Here is an 18,922-nt window from a genome sequence, read left to right as displayed (position 1 = left end):
GTTCATAAATGACCAGCATGGTCGAATAATAATAAGGCAGAACAGTTGAAACTGGAGCAGCAGCACAGTCAGGTGGAAGTTGAAACTGGAGCAGCAGCATGGCCAGGTAACTGGGGACAGCAAGGAGTCATCATGTCAGGTAGTCCTGGGGCATGGTCCTAGGGCTCAGGTCAGTTGAAACTGGAACAGCAGCATGGCCAGGTGGACTGGGGACACAGACAAACACACACACACTAGTCCACTTTTGATACAGTCCCAAAATGATTTGTATGTCTTATGTCAACTTTTCAAGATATTGGACTTTCAAGAATCAAAGTGTCACCAGCCACATCATCACACGGTATGATAATGCCTTTTGCATCATACTATATTTTGCTTCATCAATGATGTGGCCGTCGACACTTTGATTCTTGTTTTTGAGTGACATTTCCATTTAAAGATGGAATTCGTATCGGTGAAACTGCCATGTCAGTTTGCGATATTACAGGTGTGATTGTCACACCCTGATCTGTTTCACCTGTCGTTGTGCTTGTTTCCACCCCCCTCCAGGTGTCGCCCATCTTCCCGTTATCGCCTGCGTATTTATACCTGTATTCTCTGTTTGTCTGTTGCCAGTTCATCTTGTCTTATCAGGTATTACCAGCGTTCTTTGCCACCTTCCTGTTTCTCTAGTTCTGTTTCCTAGATTTTCCTGAACTTTCTTAGACACTACATTGCCAAAAGTATGTGGACAGCTGCTCATAGAACATCTCATTCCAAAATCATGGGCAATAATACGGAGTTGGTCGTAGATGATGGCTAATTGCTGCTGGGACTTCCATTCTCCTTCCATTCAGCCACAAGACCATTAGTAAAGTTGGCCATTGATGTTGGACGATTAGGCCTGGCTCGCAGTCGGCGTTCCAATTCATTCCAAAGGTGTTCAATGGAGTCGAGGTCAGAGCTCTGTGCAGGCCAGTCAGGTTCTTCCACACAGATCTCAACAAACCTATTTCTGAATGGACTTCACTTCGTGCATGGGGGCATTTTCATGCTGGAACAGGAAAGGGCTTTCCCAAAACTGTTGTCACAAAGTCTGGAATGTCATTGTATGCCGTAGTGTTAAGATTTCCCATCACTGGAACTAGGGGATCTAGCTCCAACCATGAAAAACAGCCCCAGACCATTATTCCTCCACCACCAAACTTTACAATTGGCAACATGCATTGGGGCAGGTAGCATTCTCATGGCATCTGCCAAATCCAGATTTGTCACTCCAGGGAAGGTGTTTTTCACTTCTCCAGAGTCCAACGGTGGCATGCTTTACACCACACGAGCCGACACTAGGCATTGCGCATGGTGATTTTAGGCCTGTGTGCGGCTACACGGCCATGGAAACCCATTTCACGAAGCTCCTGACGAAAAGTTATTTTGCTGACGTTGCTTCCAGAGGCAGTTTGGAACTCGGTAGTGAGCTTGTGAACCACTTTTCGGCTGAGACATTGTTGCTCCTAGATGTTTCCATTAAACAATAACAGCAATAACAGTGAAAGTCACTGAGCTCTTCAGTAAACCCATTCTATTGCCAATGTTGGTCTATGGAAATTGCATGGCTGTGTGATTGAGTTTATACAACTGTCAGCAATGTGTGTGGCTGAAATAGCCAAATCCACAAATATGAAGGGTTGTAAACCATACTTTTGTATATCTTTGAGCAATATATGTATATTTGCATTCCCAATCATGTGAAATCCATAGGTCTAATAAATTAATTTCAATTGACTGATTTCCTTATGACTGTATTCAGTAAAATCTTGTGTTTATATTTTTGTTCAGTATAGAATAAATCATGTTATCCCTCTGTCACAGATTATGAATTATACTGCCTTACTCTGGCCACTGTACATACTGAAAGTAATACCTGTCCTCTGTTTCACTCTGAAGGAAAACATTTTTTTAAATGTAGCTCTTTACTCCAGCAGTTTGGATATGAGATCAAATGTTTAATATGAGGCGACATTATAGAATGTCACCTTTTATTTGAGGGTATTTTCATATATGAAGGGCACTATTCGGCATTTGCTGTATGATTGATGAGGATCTCCATACCACAAATGTATGGTCCCTTACTAGACGTCCGCAAACGTTTTTAAAATAGACCGACGTCCTGGAGCCGTGCCCCAGGGCCAGATCTACAGGGAAGACATCGAATGAAGTCTCTCGGACATTTGTTTTCCGTTTTATATATATTTTTTCCCGCTGTTCAGGAAAATTCCAGCAGATGGCGAGTGCTGCTTATTGCATATTGACAAAACATCACCAATGTGACATGGCCATTTCTCCTTAATGGAAAGACTTGAAAGACGAAACTCGGTGAGCACGGGTTTGGCCAAATGGGCTGTTAGCCCAGAAACATGATGGTGTCGAGGCATCAACGTTTTTTGAGTTAATGCCCATTTTCTGGGATTAAAGGTCAAAAATGTTCATTAACTTGTTATGGCTGAAATCCCGATGCTGACAACTACCAGTGAAAATAGAGGGCGCCAATTCAAACCACAGAAATCTCATAATTACAATTCCTAAAACATACATGTGTCTCATACCATTTTAAAGCTATTCTCGTTGTTAATCCCACAAAAGTGTCCGATTTCAAATAGGCTTTTTACAAACGATTATGTTTGGTCTCCAGCAAACCACAATAAGCACAGCCATTTTCCAGCAAAATATAGCATTCACAAAAAGCGGAAATAGAGATAAAATGAATCACTAACCTTGAATTATCTTCATCAGATGACACTCATAGGACTTCATGTTATACAATACATGCATGTTTTGTTTGATAAAGTTCATATTTTTATAAAAAAATCTGAGTTTACATTGGCTTGTTAGATTCACTAGTTGCAAAAACGTGAAGTGATTTTGCATAGCCACATCGTTTCATCAGAAATACTCATCATAAATGTAGATGATAATACAAGTTATACACATGGAATTATAGATACACCTCTCCTTAATGCAACCGCTGTGTCAGATTTTTATTAAAGTTTACGGAAAAAGCAGCTCATGCAATAATCTGAGACATCGCTCAGAACATTAGCCAAATTAGCCTCTATGTTAGTGTCAACAGAAACCAAAAAATACATGATAAATGTTTCCTTACCTTTGATGAACTTCATCAGAATGCAGTCCTAGAAATCGCAGGTCCACAGTAAATGCTTGATTTGTTCGAAAATGTCCATTATTTATGTCCAATTAGCTACTTTGGTTAGCGCGTTTGGTAAACAATTCCAAAGTCACAAAGCGCGTCCACTATAACGTGACGAAATGTCCAAAAGTTCCGTAACAGTCAGTGGAAACATGTCAAACGATGTACTTAATCAGTCTTTAGAATGTTGCTAACATACATCTTGAATGAATTTCCAACCAGAGAATTAGAATTACTTCAGATGAGCTGTGGAATGCAAGTCCTTCCCCTGTGAACACGCCTGGTAAAAGCATGGTCCACTCATGGCTGTGGTGACTATTTCCTGTGTCAATCGACCCCCCCTTCACATTAGAGTCATCAGACAAAGTTCTATTGACTGCTGACATCTAGTGGAAGGCGTAGGAAGTGAAAACCCATCCATATCTCACTGTAATTTCAATGAGAGCTTGGTTGAAAATATGCCACCTCCAGAAAATAAAAACAGGAAGTGGAATTTCTCAGGTTTTTGGCGGCTATATGAGTTCTGTTATACTCACAGACATAATTCAAACAGTTTTAGAAACTTCAGTGTTTTCTATCCAATGCTACTAATAATATGCAAATATTAGCAACTATGACTGAGGAGCAGGCCGTTGAATATGGTCACCTCTGTGCACCTTTCATCCAAGCTACTCAATACTGCCCCTGGAGCCATAAGAAGTTAAGCGCTAATTTGACTGCTTCACGTCAAAGTACATGAACCTACGGTGTCAGGAAAAAAAGAACCAGCCATGTATCTATCGTAATTAATGAGAATTAGTGCAATGTACAATTGGTGATGGCTAAAGATGTATTTTTTTAAGTGAAAGATCCAGTTGCGGCGTGTTCAGACTAATCCGTTAAGGATTAGTTAATGGGCAGTGACACAGTGTGGGGCTTAGAGACATACAGAGCCTGCAATAGATACCGGAGTTCGAACTATCAAAGAATCAGTTAGAAGATTCTTTGATAGTTCGAGACAGCAATGGTGGTTCGTTGCTCCAGTGCCTTTCCGTTCACCTTCACACTCCTGGGCCAGACTACGCTCAACTATAGGACCACTTTTTTTGGTTGTAGTCAAGATTCTAGCAGCCGTTGGCAAGTACACAGACCAAGACACACAACACACAACTATTCACTATACACAATGACCAAATCTATGCATAGCATTGAAAGTTAACATCATGTTTCCGAATGACATCACCAAGAGGTAAAATATATAGTGAAAACAATAGCGGTCCTAATTTATTTGATTTTATTTCACCTTTATTTAACCAGGTAGGCTAGTTGAGAACAAGTTCTCATTTGCAACTGCGACCTGGCCAAGATAAAGCATAGCAGTGTGAGCAGACAACACAGAGTTACACATGGAGTAAACAATTAACAAGTCAATAACACAGTAGAAAAAAAAGAGAGTCTATATACATTGTGTGCAAAAGGCATGAGGAAGTAGGTGAATAATTACAATTTTGCAGATTAACACTGGAGTGATAAATGATCAGATGGTCATGTACAGGTAGAGATATTGGTGTGCAAAAGAGCAGAAAAGTAAACAAATAAATAAAAACAGTATGGGGATGAGGTAGGTAAAAATGGGTGGGCTATTTACCGATAGACTATGTACAGCTGCAGCGATCGGTTAGCTGCTCAGATAGCAGATGTTTGAAGTTGGTGAGGGAGATAAAAGTCTCCAACTTCAGCGATTTTTGCAATTCGTTCCAGTCACAGGCAGCAGAGAACTGGAACGAAAGGCGGCCAAATGAGGTGTTGGCTTTAGGGATGATCAGTGAGATACACCTGCTGGAGCGCATGCTACGGGTGGGTGTTGCCATCGTGACCAGTGAACTGAGATAAGGCGGCGCTTTACCTAGCATGGACTTGTAGATGACCTGGAGCCAGTGGGTCTGGCGACGAATATGTAGCGAGGGCCAGCCGACTAGAGCATACAAGTCGCAGTGGTGGGTGGTATAAGGTGCTTTAGTGACAAAACGGATGGCACTGTGATAAACTGCATCCAGTTTGCTGAGTAGAGTGTTGGAAGCAATTTTGTAGATGACATCGCCGAAATCGAGGATCGGTAGGATAGTCAGTTTTACTAGGGTAAGATTGGCGGCGTGAGTGAAGGAGGCTTTGTTGCGGAATAGAAAGCCGACTCTAGATTTGATTTTCGATTGGAGATGTTTGATATGAGTCTGGAAGGAGAGTTTACAGTCTAGCCAGACACCTAGGTACTTATAGATGTCCACATATTCAAGGTCGGAACCATCCAGGGTGGTGATGCTGGTCAGGCGTGCGGGTGCAGGCAGCGAACGGTTGTAAAGCATACATTTGGTTTTACTAGCGTTTCAGAGCAGTTGGAGGCCACGGAAGGAGTGTTGTATGGCATTGAAGCTCGTTTGGAGGTTAGATAGCACAGTGTCCAAGGACGGGCCGGAAGTATATAGAATGGTGTCGTCTGCGTAGAGGTGGATCAGGGAATCGCCCGCAGCAAGAGCAACATCATTGATATATACAGAGAAAAGAGTCAGCCCGAGAATTGAACCCTGTGGCACCCCCATAGAGACTGCTAGAGGACCGGGACAGCATGCCCTCCGATTTGACACACTGAACTCTGTCTGCAAAGTAGTTGGTGAACCAGGCAAGGCAGTCATCAGAAAAACCGAGGCTACTGAGTCTGCCGATAAGATTATGGTGATTGACAGAGTCGAAAGCCTTGGCAAGGTCGATGAAGACGGCTGCACAGTACTGTCTTTTATCGATGGCGGTTATGATATCGTTTAGTACCTTGAGCGTGGCTGAGGTGCACCCGTGACCGGCTCGGAAACCAGATTGCACAACGGAGAAGGTACAGTGGGGTTCGAGATGGTCAGTGACCTGTTTGTTGACTTGGCTTTCGAAGACCTTAGATAGGCAGGGCAGGATGGATATAGGTCTGTAACAGTTTGGGTCCAGGGTGTCTCCCCCTTTGAAGAGGGGGATGACTGCGGCAGCTTTCCAATCCTTGGGGATCTCAGACGATATGAAAGAGAGGTTGAACAGGCTGGTAATAGGGGTTGCGACAATGGAGGGATAGTTTCAGAAATAGAGGGTTTGTCAAGCCCAGCTGTTCTTTTTGCAGCTCTTTCAGAACATCTGCTATCTGGATCTGGGTAAAGGAGAACCTGGAGAGGCTTGGGCGAGTAGCTGCGGGGGGGGCGGAGCTGTTGGCCGAGGTTGGAGTAGCCAGGCGGAAGGCATGGCCAGCCGTTGAGAAATGCTCGTTGAAGTTTTCGATAATCATGGATTTATCGGTGGTGACCGTGTTACCTAGCCTCAGTGCAGTGGGCAGCTGGGAGGAGGTGCTCTTGTTCTCCATGGACTTCACAGTGTCCCAGAACTTTTTGGAGTTGGAGCTACAGGATGCAAATTTCTGCCTGAAGAAGCTGGCCTTAGCTTTCCTGACTGACTGCGTGTATTGGTTCCTGACTTCCCTGAACAGTTGCATATCACGGGGACTATTCGATGCTATTGCAGTCCGCCACAGGATGTTTTTGTGCTGGTCGAGGGCAGTCAGGTCTGGAGTGAACCAATGGCTATATCTGTTCTTAGTTCTGCATTTTTTGAACGGAGCATGCTTATCTAAAATGGTGAGGAAGTTACTTTTAAAGAATGACCAGGCATCCTCAACTGACGGGATGAGGTCAATGTCCTTCCAGGATACCCGGGCCAGGTCGATTAGAAAGGCCTGCTCACAGAAGTGTTTTAGGGAGCGTTTGACAGTGATGAGGGGTGGTCGTTTGACTGCGGCTCCGTAGCGGATACAGGCAATGAGGCAGTGATCGCTGAGATCCTGGTTGAAGACAGCGGAGGTGTATTTGGAGGGCCAGTTGTACAGGATGACGTCTATGAGGGTGCCCTTGTTTACAGATTTAGGGTTGTACCTGGTGGGTTCCTTGATGATTTGTGTGAGATTGAGGGCATCTAGCTTAGATTGTAGGACTGCCAGGGTGTTAAGCATATCCCATTTTAGGTCACCTAACAGAACAAACTCTGAAGCTAGATGGGGGGCGATCAATTCACAAATGGTGTCCAGGGCACAGCTGGGAGCTGAGGGGGGTCGGTAGCAGGCGGCAACAGTGAGAGACTTATTTCTGGAGAGAGTAATTTTTAAAATTAGTAGGTCGAACTGTTTGGGTATGGACCTGGAAAGTATGACATTACTTTGCAGGCTATCTCTGCAGTAGATTGCAACTCCTACCCCTTTGGCAGTTCTATCTTGACGGAAAATGTTATAGTTGGGTATGGAAATCTCAGAATTTTTGGTGGCCTTCCTGAGCCAGGATTCAGACACGGCAAGGACATCAGGGTTAGCAGAGTGTGCTAAAGCAGTGAGTAAATCTAACTTAGGGAGGAGGCTTCTGATGTTGACATGCATGAAACCAAGGCTTTTTCGATCACAGAAGTCAACATATGAGGGTGCCTGGGGACATGCAGGGCCTGGGTTTACCTCCACATCACCCGCGGAACAGAGGAGGAGTAGTATGAGGGTGCGGCTAAAGGCTATCAAAACTGGTCGCCTAGAGCGTTGGGGACAGAGAATAAAAGGAGCAGATTTCTGGGAATGGTAGAATATATTCAGGGCATAATGCGCAGACAGGGGTATGGTGGGGTGCGGGTACGGGTACAGCGGAGGTAAGCCCAGGCACTGGGTGATGATGAGAGAGGTTGTATCTCTGGACATGCTGGTTGTAATGGGTGAGGTCACCGCATGTGTGGGAGGTGGGACAAAGGAGGTATCAGGGGTATGAAGAGTGGAACTTGGGGCTCTATTGTAAACATAAACAATGATAACTAACCTGAACAACAGTATACAAGGCATATTGACATTTGAGAGAGACATACAGCGAGGCATACAGTAATCACAGGTGTTGAATTGGGAGAGCTAGCTAAAACAGTAGGTGAGACAACAACAGCTAATCAGCTAGCACAACAACAGCAGGTAAAATGGCGTTGACTAGGCAGGGAGGGTCGGATTAACTACACACAGAGCCTGAGTGCGGCTGGGGCCGACAGATAAAACATAAACAAGCAGAATGGAGTACCGTGATTAATGGACAGTCCAGCATGCATCAGCTATGTAGCCAAGTGATCAGTGTCCAGGGGGCAGCGGTGGATGGGGCAGGGAAGCTAGACTGGCGAGTATTATCCAGGTTAAAAAAAACTGTCTGGCTGTGCAGAAGGTAAAAGCCGCTAGCAGTGGCTAACAATGACTAGCTTGTAGCTAGTTAGCTGGTTAGCTTCTGGAGGTTCTTGAATGTGTTCTAAAAATTTAAAATAATAGCGATTCCGTATCACATTGGGTGAGGCAGGATACCGGAAGGTATAATCGAATTAAAAATTGAAAAGAGATTGAAAGTAAATATGGGTCCAGTGAGTGTTTGGGACGCGGCGATTCAGACAGTTAGCAGGCCTGTGCTAACAAGCTAACAGTTAGTAGGCCGGGGCTAAACAAGGTAGCAGTTAGCGGACCGGGGCTAAACAAGCTAGCTGTTAGCAGGCCGAATTAGCAAGCAAGCAGATAGCAAGGGCTAGAAAGTTAGCCTTTGGGGGACGTCGCGATGGGGTGAGTCTGTTTATGCCTCTTCATGCGGTGACATCGATAGACCGGTTTTGGGTCCGGATATTGTAGCCCAGGAGTATGCTTCGGTGGTAGCACAGGAGCTCTGTCCGGGCTAGCTTCAAGCTAAGTGGATGGAAACGCTAGCCAGGAGTAATCATCCAGGGTTGCGGTTAGCTAGTTAGCTAGTTGTGAAGATCCAGCTGAAAATGTTCCGTTTGCGGTGGGAATCCGGTGGGAATCCGGGGATAAAAAAATAATAGGTCCGTTATGCTCTGGTTAGAGTCGCGATGTTCGAACTGGCGAGAGCTTTTCCGAGCTAAAGGTTAGCTGATGACCGGTTAGCCGATGACCGCTAGCAATGGTTTGCTGACTGAATAGCTGGTAGTTAGCTGGCTAGCTTCAGTTGAGGGATTCCGGATCCGAAGTAAATATAAATACTTTAGAAAAAAAGCAGATCCGCGCTACATTGGGTGAGGCGGTTTGCAGGAGAGTATTTAGAAGTTGAGGTTCAGCAAAATGTTTTAAAAGATATGCGAAGAAATATATGTAAAAAAAATGATATATACAAGGGACACGACACGACAAGACGCTACGCCATCTTGGATCCTAAAAATGGAGGATTGAGGAACACCAAAATCAACAGTTGATTTGTCAGACGACAAACCATCCATAGAGACAAACTGATATCTTTCCGACAGATAAGATCTAATCCAGGCCAGAACTTGTCAGTGTAGACCAATTTGGGTTTCCAATCTCTCCAAAAGAATGTGAAGATTGATGGTATCAAAATCAAGGTCTAGGAGCACGAGGACGGATGCGGAGCCTCGGCCTGATGCCATTAAGAGGTCATTTACCACCTTCACAAGTGCAGTCTCAGTGCTATGATGGGGTCTAAAACCCGACTGAAGCGTTTCGTATACATTGTTTGTCTTCAGGAAGGCAGTGAGTTGCTGCACAACAGCTTTTTCTAGAATTTTAGAGAGGAATGGGAGATTCAATATAGGCCGATAGTTTTTTTTTTATTGGTCAAGGTTTGGCTTTATTACTGCCACGTTTAGTGAGTTTGGTACACATCCGGTGGATAGAGAGCCGTTTATTTTGTTCAACATAGGAGGGCCAGGCACAGGAAGCAGATCTTTCCGTAGTTTAGTTGGAATAGGGTCCAGAATGCAGCTTGAAGGTTTACAGGTCAGGAATATTTTCATCAATGTGTCAAGAGATATAAAACTAAACAACTGGAGTGTCTCCCTTGATCCTAGGTCTTGGCAGAGTTGCACAGACTCAGGACAACTGAGCTTTGGAGGAATACGCAGATTTAAAGAGGAGACCGCAATTTACTTTCAAATGATCATGATCTTTTTCTCAAAGAAGTTCATGAATTTATCACTCCTGAAGTGAAAGCCATCCTCTCTTGGGGAATGCTGCTTTTTAGTTAGCTTTGCGACAGTATCAAAAATACATTTGGGATTGTTCTTATTTTCCTCAATTAAGTTGGAAAAATAGGATGATCAAGCAGTGAGAGCTGTGAGAGCTCTTCGATACTGCACGGTACTGTCTTTCCAAGCTAGTTGGAAGACTTACAGTTTGGTGTAGCGCCATTTCCTTTCCAATTTTCTGGAAGCTTGATTCAGAGCTCGGGTATTTTCTGTATACCAGGTAGCTAGTTTCTTATGACAAAAGTTTTTAGTTTATAGGGGTCCGACTGCATCTAGGGTATTGCGCAAGGTTAAACTGAGTTCCTCAGTTAGGTGGTTAACTGATTTTGTACTCTGATGTCATTGGGTAGGTGGAGGAAGGGCATCTAGGAAGGGCATCTAGGAATCTGGAGTCTGGAAGGGCATCTAGGAATCTTTGGGTTGTCCGAGAATTTATAGCACGACTTTTGATGATTCTTCATTAAATAGTACCTGCAAAACACCAGTCTCAATGTCAACAGTGTAGAGGTGACTCCAGGATGCTGGCCTTCTAGGCAGAGTTGCAAAGAAAAAGCCATATTTATTTTCATTTTTTTTTCATTTTTTATTTTATTTCACCTTTATTAAACCAGGTAGGCTAGTTGAGAACAAGATCTCATTTGCAACTGCGACCTGGCCAAGATAAAGCATAGCAATTCGACACATACAACATCACAGAGTTACACATGGAGTAAAACATACAGTCAATAAGACAGTAGAAAAATAAGTATATATACAATGTGAGCAAATGAGGTGAGATGAGGGAGGTAAAGGCAAAACAAAAGCCATGGTGGCGAGGTAAATACAATATAGCAAGTAAAACACTGGCATGGTAGATTTGCGGTGGCAGAATGTGCAAAGTAGAAATAGAAATAATGCGGTGCAAAGGAGCAAAATAAATAAATAAATACAGTAGGGGAAGAGGTAGTTGTTTGGGCTAAATTATAGATAGACTATGTACAGGTGCAGTAATCTGTGAGCTGCTCTGACAGCTGGTGCTTAAAGTTAGTGAGGGAGATACGTGTTTCCAGCTTCATAGAATTTTGCAGTTCGTTCCAGTCATTGGCAGCAGAGAACTGGAAGGAAAGACTACCAAAGGAGGAATTGGCTTTGGGGGTGACCAGTGAGATATACCTGCTGGAGCGCGTGCTATGAGTGCGTGCTGCTATGGTGACCTGTGAGCTGAGATAAGGCGGTGCTTTACCTAGCAGAGACTTGTAGATAACCTGTAGCTAGTGGGTTTGGCGATGAGTATGAAGCGAGGGCCAACCAACGAGAGTGTACAGGTCGCAAAGGTGGGTAGTGTATGGGGCTTTGGTGACAAAACGGATGGCACTGTGATAGACGGCATCCAGTTTGTTCAGTAGAGTGTTGAGGCTATTTTATAGATGGCATTTCCGAAGTCGAGGATCAGCAGGATGGTCAGTTTTACGAGAGTATGTTTGGCAGCATGAGTGAAGGATGCTTTGTTGCGATATAGGAAGCCGATTCTAGATCTAATTTAGGATTGGATATGCTTAATGTGAGTCTGGAAGGAGAGTTTACAGTCTAACCAGAAACCTAGGTATTTGTAGTTGTCCATGTATTCTAAGTCAGAGCCGTCCAGAGTAGTGATGATGGACGGGCGAGCAGGTGCGGGCAGTGAACGGTTGAATAGCATGCATTTAGTTTTACTTGCGTTTAAGAGCAGTTGGAGGCCAGGGAAGGAGAGTTGTATGGCATTGAAACTCGTCTGGAGGTGTCCAAAGAGGGGCCAGAATTATACAGGAGTATGCAAAATGGTGTCGTCTGCGTAGAGGTGTATCAGAGAATCACCAGCAGCAAGAGCAACAGCATTGATGTATACAGAGAAGAGAGTCGGCCCGAGGATTGAACCCTGTGGCACCCCCATAGAGACTGCCAGAGGTCCGGACAACAGGCCCTCCGATTTGCCACACTGAACTCTATCAGAGAAGTAGTTGGTAAACCAGGCGAGACAATCATTTTAGAAACCAAGGCTGTCGAGTCTGCCAATAAGAATGTGGTGATTGACAGAGTCGAAAGCCTTGGCCAGGTCTATGAACACGGCTGTGCAGTAATGTCTTTTATCGATGGCGGTTATGATGTCGTTTAGGGACCTTGAGCGTGGCTAAGGTGCACCCATGACAAGCTCTGAAACCAGATTGCATAGCGTAGAAGGTACGGTGGGATTCGAAATGGTCGGTAATCTGTTTGTTAACTTAGCTTTCAAAGACCTTAGAAAGAAAGGGTAGGAAAGATGTAGGTCTGTAGCAGTTTGGGTCTAGAGTGTCACCCCCTTTGAAGAGGGGGATGACCGCGGCAGCTTTCCAATCTTTGGGAAACTCAGATGATACGAAAGAGGTTGAACAGGCTAGTAATAGGGGTTGCATCAATTTCGGCAGATCATTTTAGAAAGAGAGGGTCCAGATTGTCTAGCCCGGCTGATTTGTAGGGGTCCAGATTTTGCAGCTCTTTCAGAACATCAGCTATCTGCATTTTGGTGAAGGAGAAATTGTGGGGGCTTTGGCGGGTTGCTGTGGAGGGTGCCGTGCAGTTGACCGGCGTAGTGGTAGCCAGGTGGAAAGCATAGAGAAATGCTTATTGAAATTCTCAATTATAGTGGATTTATCGGTGGTGACAGTGTTTCCTAGCCTCAGAGCAGTGGACGGCTGGGAGGAGGTGCTCTTATTCGCCATGGACTTTACAGTGTCCCAGAAATTTAGCACTACAGGATGCAAATTTCTGTTTGAAAAAGCTAGCCATAACTTTCCTAACTGCCTGTGTATTTTTGTCCCTAACTTCCCTGAAAAGTTGCAAATCACGGGGGATATTCGATGCTAATGCGACGGATGTATTTTCTGTTTTTTGCTATTGTCGCTATTGTCAAAGTCTGATTATTGTGATGTTGAAAATGCATACCATGATATTGAAGCACCCGAAGTCGGTATGCTTTGTTTTTAGTTGTGTGATGCATTGACACAGAAAACTATTGGTGAAAACTTATGTTGCGTTCCATGTATTTTATATGATTGGCATCAAAATGTTGGATATCTAATATCCCTCTAGATTATAATTGCCTGCAACCAGCTCTTATCGGGTTGTAGGCCTAATGAAACATGCAAGGAGATTGAGCTCGTCCGTGGTGGTTGGTGATCCCTCAACCTTCTGGCCCGTAGTCCTGTGTGGCATCGACTGTGCCACAAAAGTATGCTGAAGTGGCAATGTCGATAACCACGTTTCTAAGCATTATTTAGAGTTAATTCAATAAATGTGGAGGGTATGTACATTTGTTTTTACAGTACAAGGGGAGGTTCAATGAAAATATTCCCAGTACATTTTGAACTGCCCCTAATTACTTGAAGTGCTTTTGAGATCACTGATCGATACAACTGAACCAAACTGGAAATCACATTTCTTAGTCACGTAAAAAAAAAACATCAATGGGTGATTGGGTCGGAATACATTTAGGTTATTCTGATGTCCCCATGATGTAACTGAGATAAAGTGTCCCTCGACTTGAAGAAGTGTGGTTCATAATTTAGTTCAGATGGACATTTCTAAATGTCTATGGAATGTTCCTATGGAATCCCGCTAAAAATTCTGATTGTATGTGCTATAAGCATGTACACAATAAAGTTATGCCATCTCATCAACTTCCTTACTGTCAGCTTTCCTACACCAGCCAAGTGACATGTGACTTGCCATCTCGTTTCCTGAGGTTGTGGATTATGTTCCATATTGAGCACTGACATCACCAAAAACAGTTAGTATGGACAGTTATCCTATTTCCCATGTAGAAAAACCTTTAAGTGACCAAATCATCACCCATAATATATTTTCCCATTAATAATGCACAGAATTGTCTTCCTGACGGGCCGCCCCCAGGTGATAAGGGTAGGTAACAACACATCTGCAACGCTGATCCTCAACACAGGGGGCCCCTCAGGGGTGCACGCTCAGTCCCCTCATGTACTCCCTGTTCACTCATGACTGCATGAACATATGACCAGGTACGACTCCAACACCATCATTAAATTTGCCGATGACACAACAGTGGTAAGCCTGATCACCTACAAAGATGAGACAGCCTATAGGGAGGAGGTCAGAGAGCTGGACGTGTGGTGCCAGGGTAACAACCTCTCCCTCAATGTGATCAAGAAAAAGGAGATGATTGTGGACTACAGGAAAAGGAGGAGCGAGCACACCCACATTCTCATCGACATGGCTGTAGTGGAGCAGGTTGAGAGCTTCAAGTTCCTTGGTGTCCACATCACAAACAAACTATCATGGTCCAAGCACACTAAGACAGTCATGAAGAGAGCACAATAAAGCCTATTCCACCTCAGGAGACTGAAAAGATTTAGCATGGGTCCTCAGATCCTCAAAAAATGCTACAGCTTCACCATCGAGAGCATGGTTGAGACTGGTTGCATCACTGCCTGGTACTTTTAACTGCTCGGCCTCCGGCCACAAGGCACTACAGAGGGTAGTGAGTACGGGCCAGTACATCACCGGGGCCAAGCTTCCTGCCATCCAAGACCTCTATACCAGGCTGTGTTAGAGGAAGGCCCTAAAAATTGACAAAGACTCCAGCCACCCTAGTCACAGACTGTTCCCTCTGCTACCACACGGCAAGCGTTACCGGACTGCCAAGTCTAGGTCCAAAAGACTGCTTAACAGCTTCTACCCCAAAGCCATAAGACTGCTGAACAGCTAATCAAATGGCTAGCCAGACAATTTGCATTGCCCCCCTCCTCTTTTACGGTGCTGCTACTCTCTGTTTATTATCTATGAATAGTCACTTTAACTCGAACTACATGTACATATTACCTCAATTAACCTCGACTAATTACCCCGCCCATTGACTCTATACCGGTACACCCTTCTATTTTTCACTTAACATTTATTTTTTCTTAAAACTGCATTGTTGGTTAACGGCTTGTAAGTAAACATTTCCCTGTAAGCTCCACACCTGATTGGCACTGTTGACAAATAACATTTGATTTGATTTGAATTAAATTGGAGAAAATGTACCTTTTCTCTCATCTCTAACTATCGGTAAGGCTGAAGGACAGGCTAGGTGGTCACAGCAACAGCCAATCACGTCATCATGCTCAAATTATTTGTTTATCCAACCATTTTTTTATTTGTGTGTCCACGTGTGTATGTTTTGTGTGTGTGTGTGTGTGTGTGCAGAGAGACCCCGGGGTAGGGGAGTTTCTGTCAGTAACTCAGGGATAAATAGAGAGGCAGAGCTCAGAGTTTTTCAGAAGGCGGACCTGACAGGGTCACACACAGGACCAAGCAGAAGCAGGACCTCAGCATTTTTACATTTTATTACAAATGGAGAAACATGAAGATGTTCAATACTGTTTTCAGGACAGAAACTTTTCTTGCAGAAAGGCTCTGCTGTCGACATCTATCTACATAACACTGTACATCTTCTTCTCATTGATTTCAGCAGTTACAGTATTTTTGAACCTACTGGTGATCATCTCCATCTCTCACTTCAAGCAGCTCCACACTCCAACCAACCTGCTCATCCTCTCTCTGGCTGCGTCAGATCTCCTGGTGGGACTGATTGTGATACCAGTAATGACTGTAGCAATAATGGAATCATGCTGGGGTTTTGTTGGATATTTCTGTGTGTTTCAATTCTACATTACTTTTTTATGTACTACCTTATCGCTTGGCAATTTGGTCTTGATATCTATTGACCGCTATGTTGCTGTGTGTGATCCCTTATTGTACCACTCTAAAATAACAATAACAGGAACTATCTGTTGTATATCCATTACCTGGTGTTGTTGTATCATATACGATGCTGTTATTATACAAAACTTTGTAAATGTACAGACACCCAGTAGGTGTTTGACAGAATGTGTTATTGTTGAAGGAATAACCTGGGTTAATATAATTTACATTGTATTTATAATGGTTGTCCCTTGCTCTATTATTATAACACTGTATTTGAAAATCTTTGTGGTGGCCAGATCACAGGCCAGAAAGGTGTTTTCAAAAGAGGTTGCCAGTGTGTCTGGTTTTGAAACTGTATCAGCAAATAAGTCTGAGATAAAAGCAGCAAAAACTCTAGCTATTGTTGTTTTCACCTATCTCATTTCTTGGATTCCATCTCTATTTATTTACTTAGTTTTTTCTGTTTTAGGTAATCATTTAATATCATTTTTCACCAGTTATCTGGCACTTGTTAATTCCTTAATTAATCCAATAATTTATGCTTTCTTTTATCCATGGTTCAAAGTGACAGCTAAACTTATTTTAACTCTGAAGATAAGACGTTTATAGTTCCTATAATATGATTCCCTAGTTCGGCAAACATCGGTTTGTTATAGTTTTGTTCGACAATTGTTGTAATTATTTCATGTTACAATACACCGACATTACTTATCTCAGTGTTGTCATGATAGATAAATGTGGTGTTGATGCAGAATGATTTGTCTGGATTGGAATTGAGTGACTTGGAGAAGGCAGAAGAAGGCATAAGCTTGTTTTATAAAATACATTGCAGTCATTGTGGATTGTGGACTCCAAATACCTAAGGCTGTGGTTGTTCCGTGTTACTTAATGATAAATAGTATGTAGTGTTCTAATAGTACATTCTGAGGACGTCATGAGTCATGCTATATGTTGTTTAACATCTCCCTCTAGTGGCTCAATTGTGACACAACGTATTCATCAAGTTTTTATTTTATTTTTTAATTTTACCTTTATTTAACCAGGCAAGTCTGTTAAGAACAAATTCTTATTTTCAATGACGGCCTGGGAACAGTGGGTTAACTGCCTGTTCAGGGGCAGAACGACAGATTAGTACTTTGTCAGCAGTGTAGTACAGTTGAAATGTACAATGCTGCATGATATCAGATAACGTCCAAGTCTATCTCAATGGTGTAATGGTGTAGTTAAGGGTAAAGTTAAGGGTAAAATGCCAGAACATCCAATTATGGGTAACACTTTATAATTTCAGTAATAAACCATTTGTAAGTCATTTACAGTTTCCTCACCATGTATTAATTATTACTCTCCCTTTAACTCTCCCTTTAATGAAATGTTAATAAACTAGGTATTCTCAAATGTATAAATACTACTATATCCATTAATGATTCAACACAACAGCGCAGGAGACCGCAGCAGACACTTGAACCTCATCATACTGGTTATGAAGACTATCACTACTCTCACTACCACTACTCTAACTACATCCGGGGCGGCAGGGTAGCCTAGTGGTTAGAGTGTTGGACTAATAACCGAAAGGTTGCAAGTTAAAATCCCCGAGCTGACAAGGTACAAATCTGTCGTTCTGCCCCTGAATCATTGAAAATAAGAATTTGTTCTGAACTGACTTGCCTTGTAAAATATATACTAAATCCATACATCCCTGCTGCCAGGTCAGGGGTCACCCAAGAGCAGCTCTCTCAGATGCTGTGGAGTCAGAATGAATATAGAGATAGGTAATAACATTTTATAATAAAGTATTCATAATGGATAAGTAAATAGTTTATTCATCATTCATGTATCAGTACTCCTACATTTCCTTTAGTAAGCTAGTTATGTACACATGTATTAACAACTTTTATAGTCTGTAATAATTATTCATAAGATCATTCATAAGATGTTTAATCAATTAACTTATCAGCTAATCATTAGTAAAGTCGTTTTGCAGTCCCTAATGTAAAGGGAGGACTATTCACACTTTCTAATTCTCTATAAACGTTTTGAACAGTGACCAGTGTAATTTATCACAAAAAGATGGACATGCTATTGGTAGACATTCCAATACTACCCGATGCTACTTAAGGTCTCAAAATAATCTAGAACAAATCAATGGTAAACAATAAGCACACAACACAGAGGATGTTAAAGGAAATATATTGAACATTTTATTCCAAAACAGTCACACTTGTAGTAGTGTGCTGAAGGAATTAATGTGTTTTGTCTGAAAATGACAGACATTCTTGTTTGTTGGCAGTGACTACCAAGACAAAAGTGTGGATTGCAGTCACTCATTAGAGCAGTTCATAGACTGCTTACAGGGTAATGGAACCAATATCTAAATTCTTCATTTCATTAAAGATTAAGTTTAAGGGGTTACAATCTTTAACCATACTTTTATCAAGTTGAGGTAGACTTTGTCTCAGTTACATCATGGGGAAAATACTATTTGTCAGACATCAGAACAACCACACTGTACTCTGACCCAATTGTCCCTTGATGTTGTTTTCCATTTCTGTGGTGTTGTTTTCTCAGAAGAAAATGTGACTGAGAAATGTGATTTCCAGTTCAGTTGTATCAATCAATGATCTCAAAAGCACCTCAAGTAATTAGGGACAGTTCACAATTTACTCTGAATATTTTCACGACCCTCCCTTTGTACTTTAAAACACGTATCCAACATAATGTGTATGACCACAAATAAAAATAACTAGCGACCCGAAAAATGTGGATATTGACTTCAGGATGCTTTTGTGGTGCATACAAGGCCATGCAGGGTTACGGGCCAGAAGGTTGAGGGTTCGCCGACCACTAAGAACCAGCTCACTCTTCCTGTCTGTATCATGAGGCCTACACTGCGGTCAGAGTTGGCTACAGACAATGATCAGCTAGGGGGATATCAACATTTTCCAGCAACAGGTTTCTCTGCCAATGCAC

General features: G+C 42.8%; 1 protein-coding gene across 1 annotated transcript; it reads left to right on the top strand.

Moving 5' to 3' along the window:
- Positions 1-13,175: 13,175 nt before the first annotated feature.
- LOC121839919 (trace amine-associated receptor 3-like) lies at positions 13,176-18,532 on the top strand. Its single transcript, XM_042300494.1, has 5 exons — positions 13,176-13,199; positions 13,322-13,371; positions 15,673-15,899; positions 16,314-16,405; positions 18,521-18,532. The coding sequence occupies exons 1-5, from the start codon at positions 13,176-13,178 to the stop codon at positions 18,530-18,532; spliced, it is 405 nt and encodes a 134-aa protein (XP_042156428.1).
- The last annotated feature ends 390 nt before the right edge of the window (positions 18,533-18,922 follow it).

Source organism: Oncorhynchus tshawytscha, linkage group LG18 (assembly GCF_018296145.1).
Source record: "Oncorhynchus tshawytscha isolate Ot180627B linkage group LG18, Otsh_v2.0, whole genome shotgun sequence".
NCBI lineage: Eukaryota > Metazoa > Chordata > Actinopteri > Salmoniformes > Salmonidae > Oncorhynchus > Oncorhynchus tshawytscha.
The sequence above is the reverse complement of the archived record's forward strand: the minus strand, read 5'-3'. Positions and strand labels throughout refer to the sequence as shown.

What these genes read in the sequence shown, in the direction of transcription:
- LOC121839919 (XM_042300494.1), top strand. Translation starts at nt 13,176, where the DNA reads ATGATATTGAAGCACCCGAAGTCG. An exon ending in TATTGAAGCACCCGAAGTCG is followed by an intron (nt 13,200 to 13,321) that starts GTATGCTTTGTT and finishes ATATCCCTCTAG; the next exon opens with ATTATAATTGCCTGCAACCA. An exon ending in GGGTTTTGTTGGATATTTCT is followed by an intron (nt 15,900 to 16,313) that starts GTGTGTTTCAAT and finishes AAACTGTATCAG; the next exon opens with CAAATAAGTCTGAGATAAAA.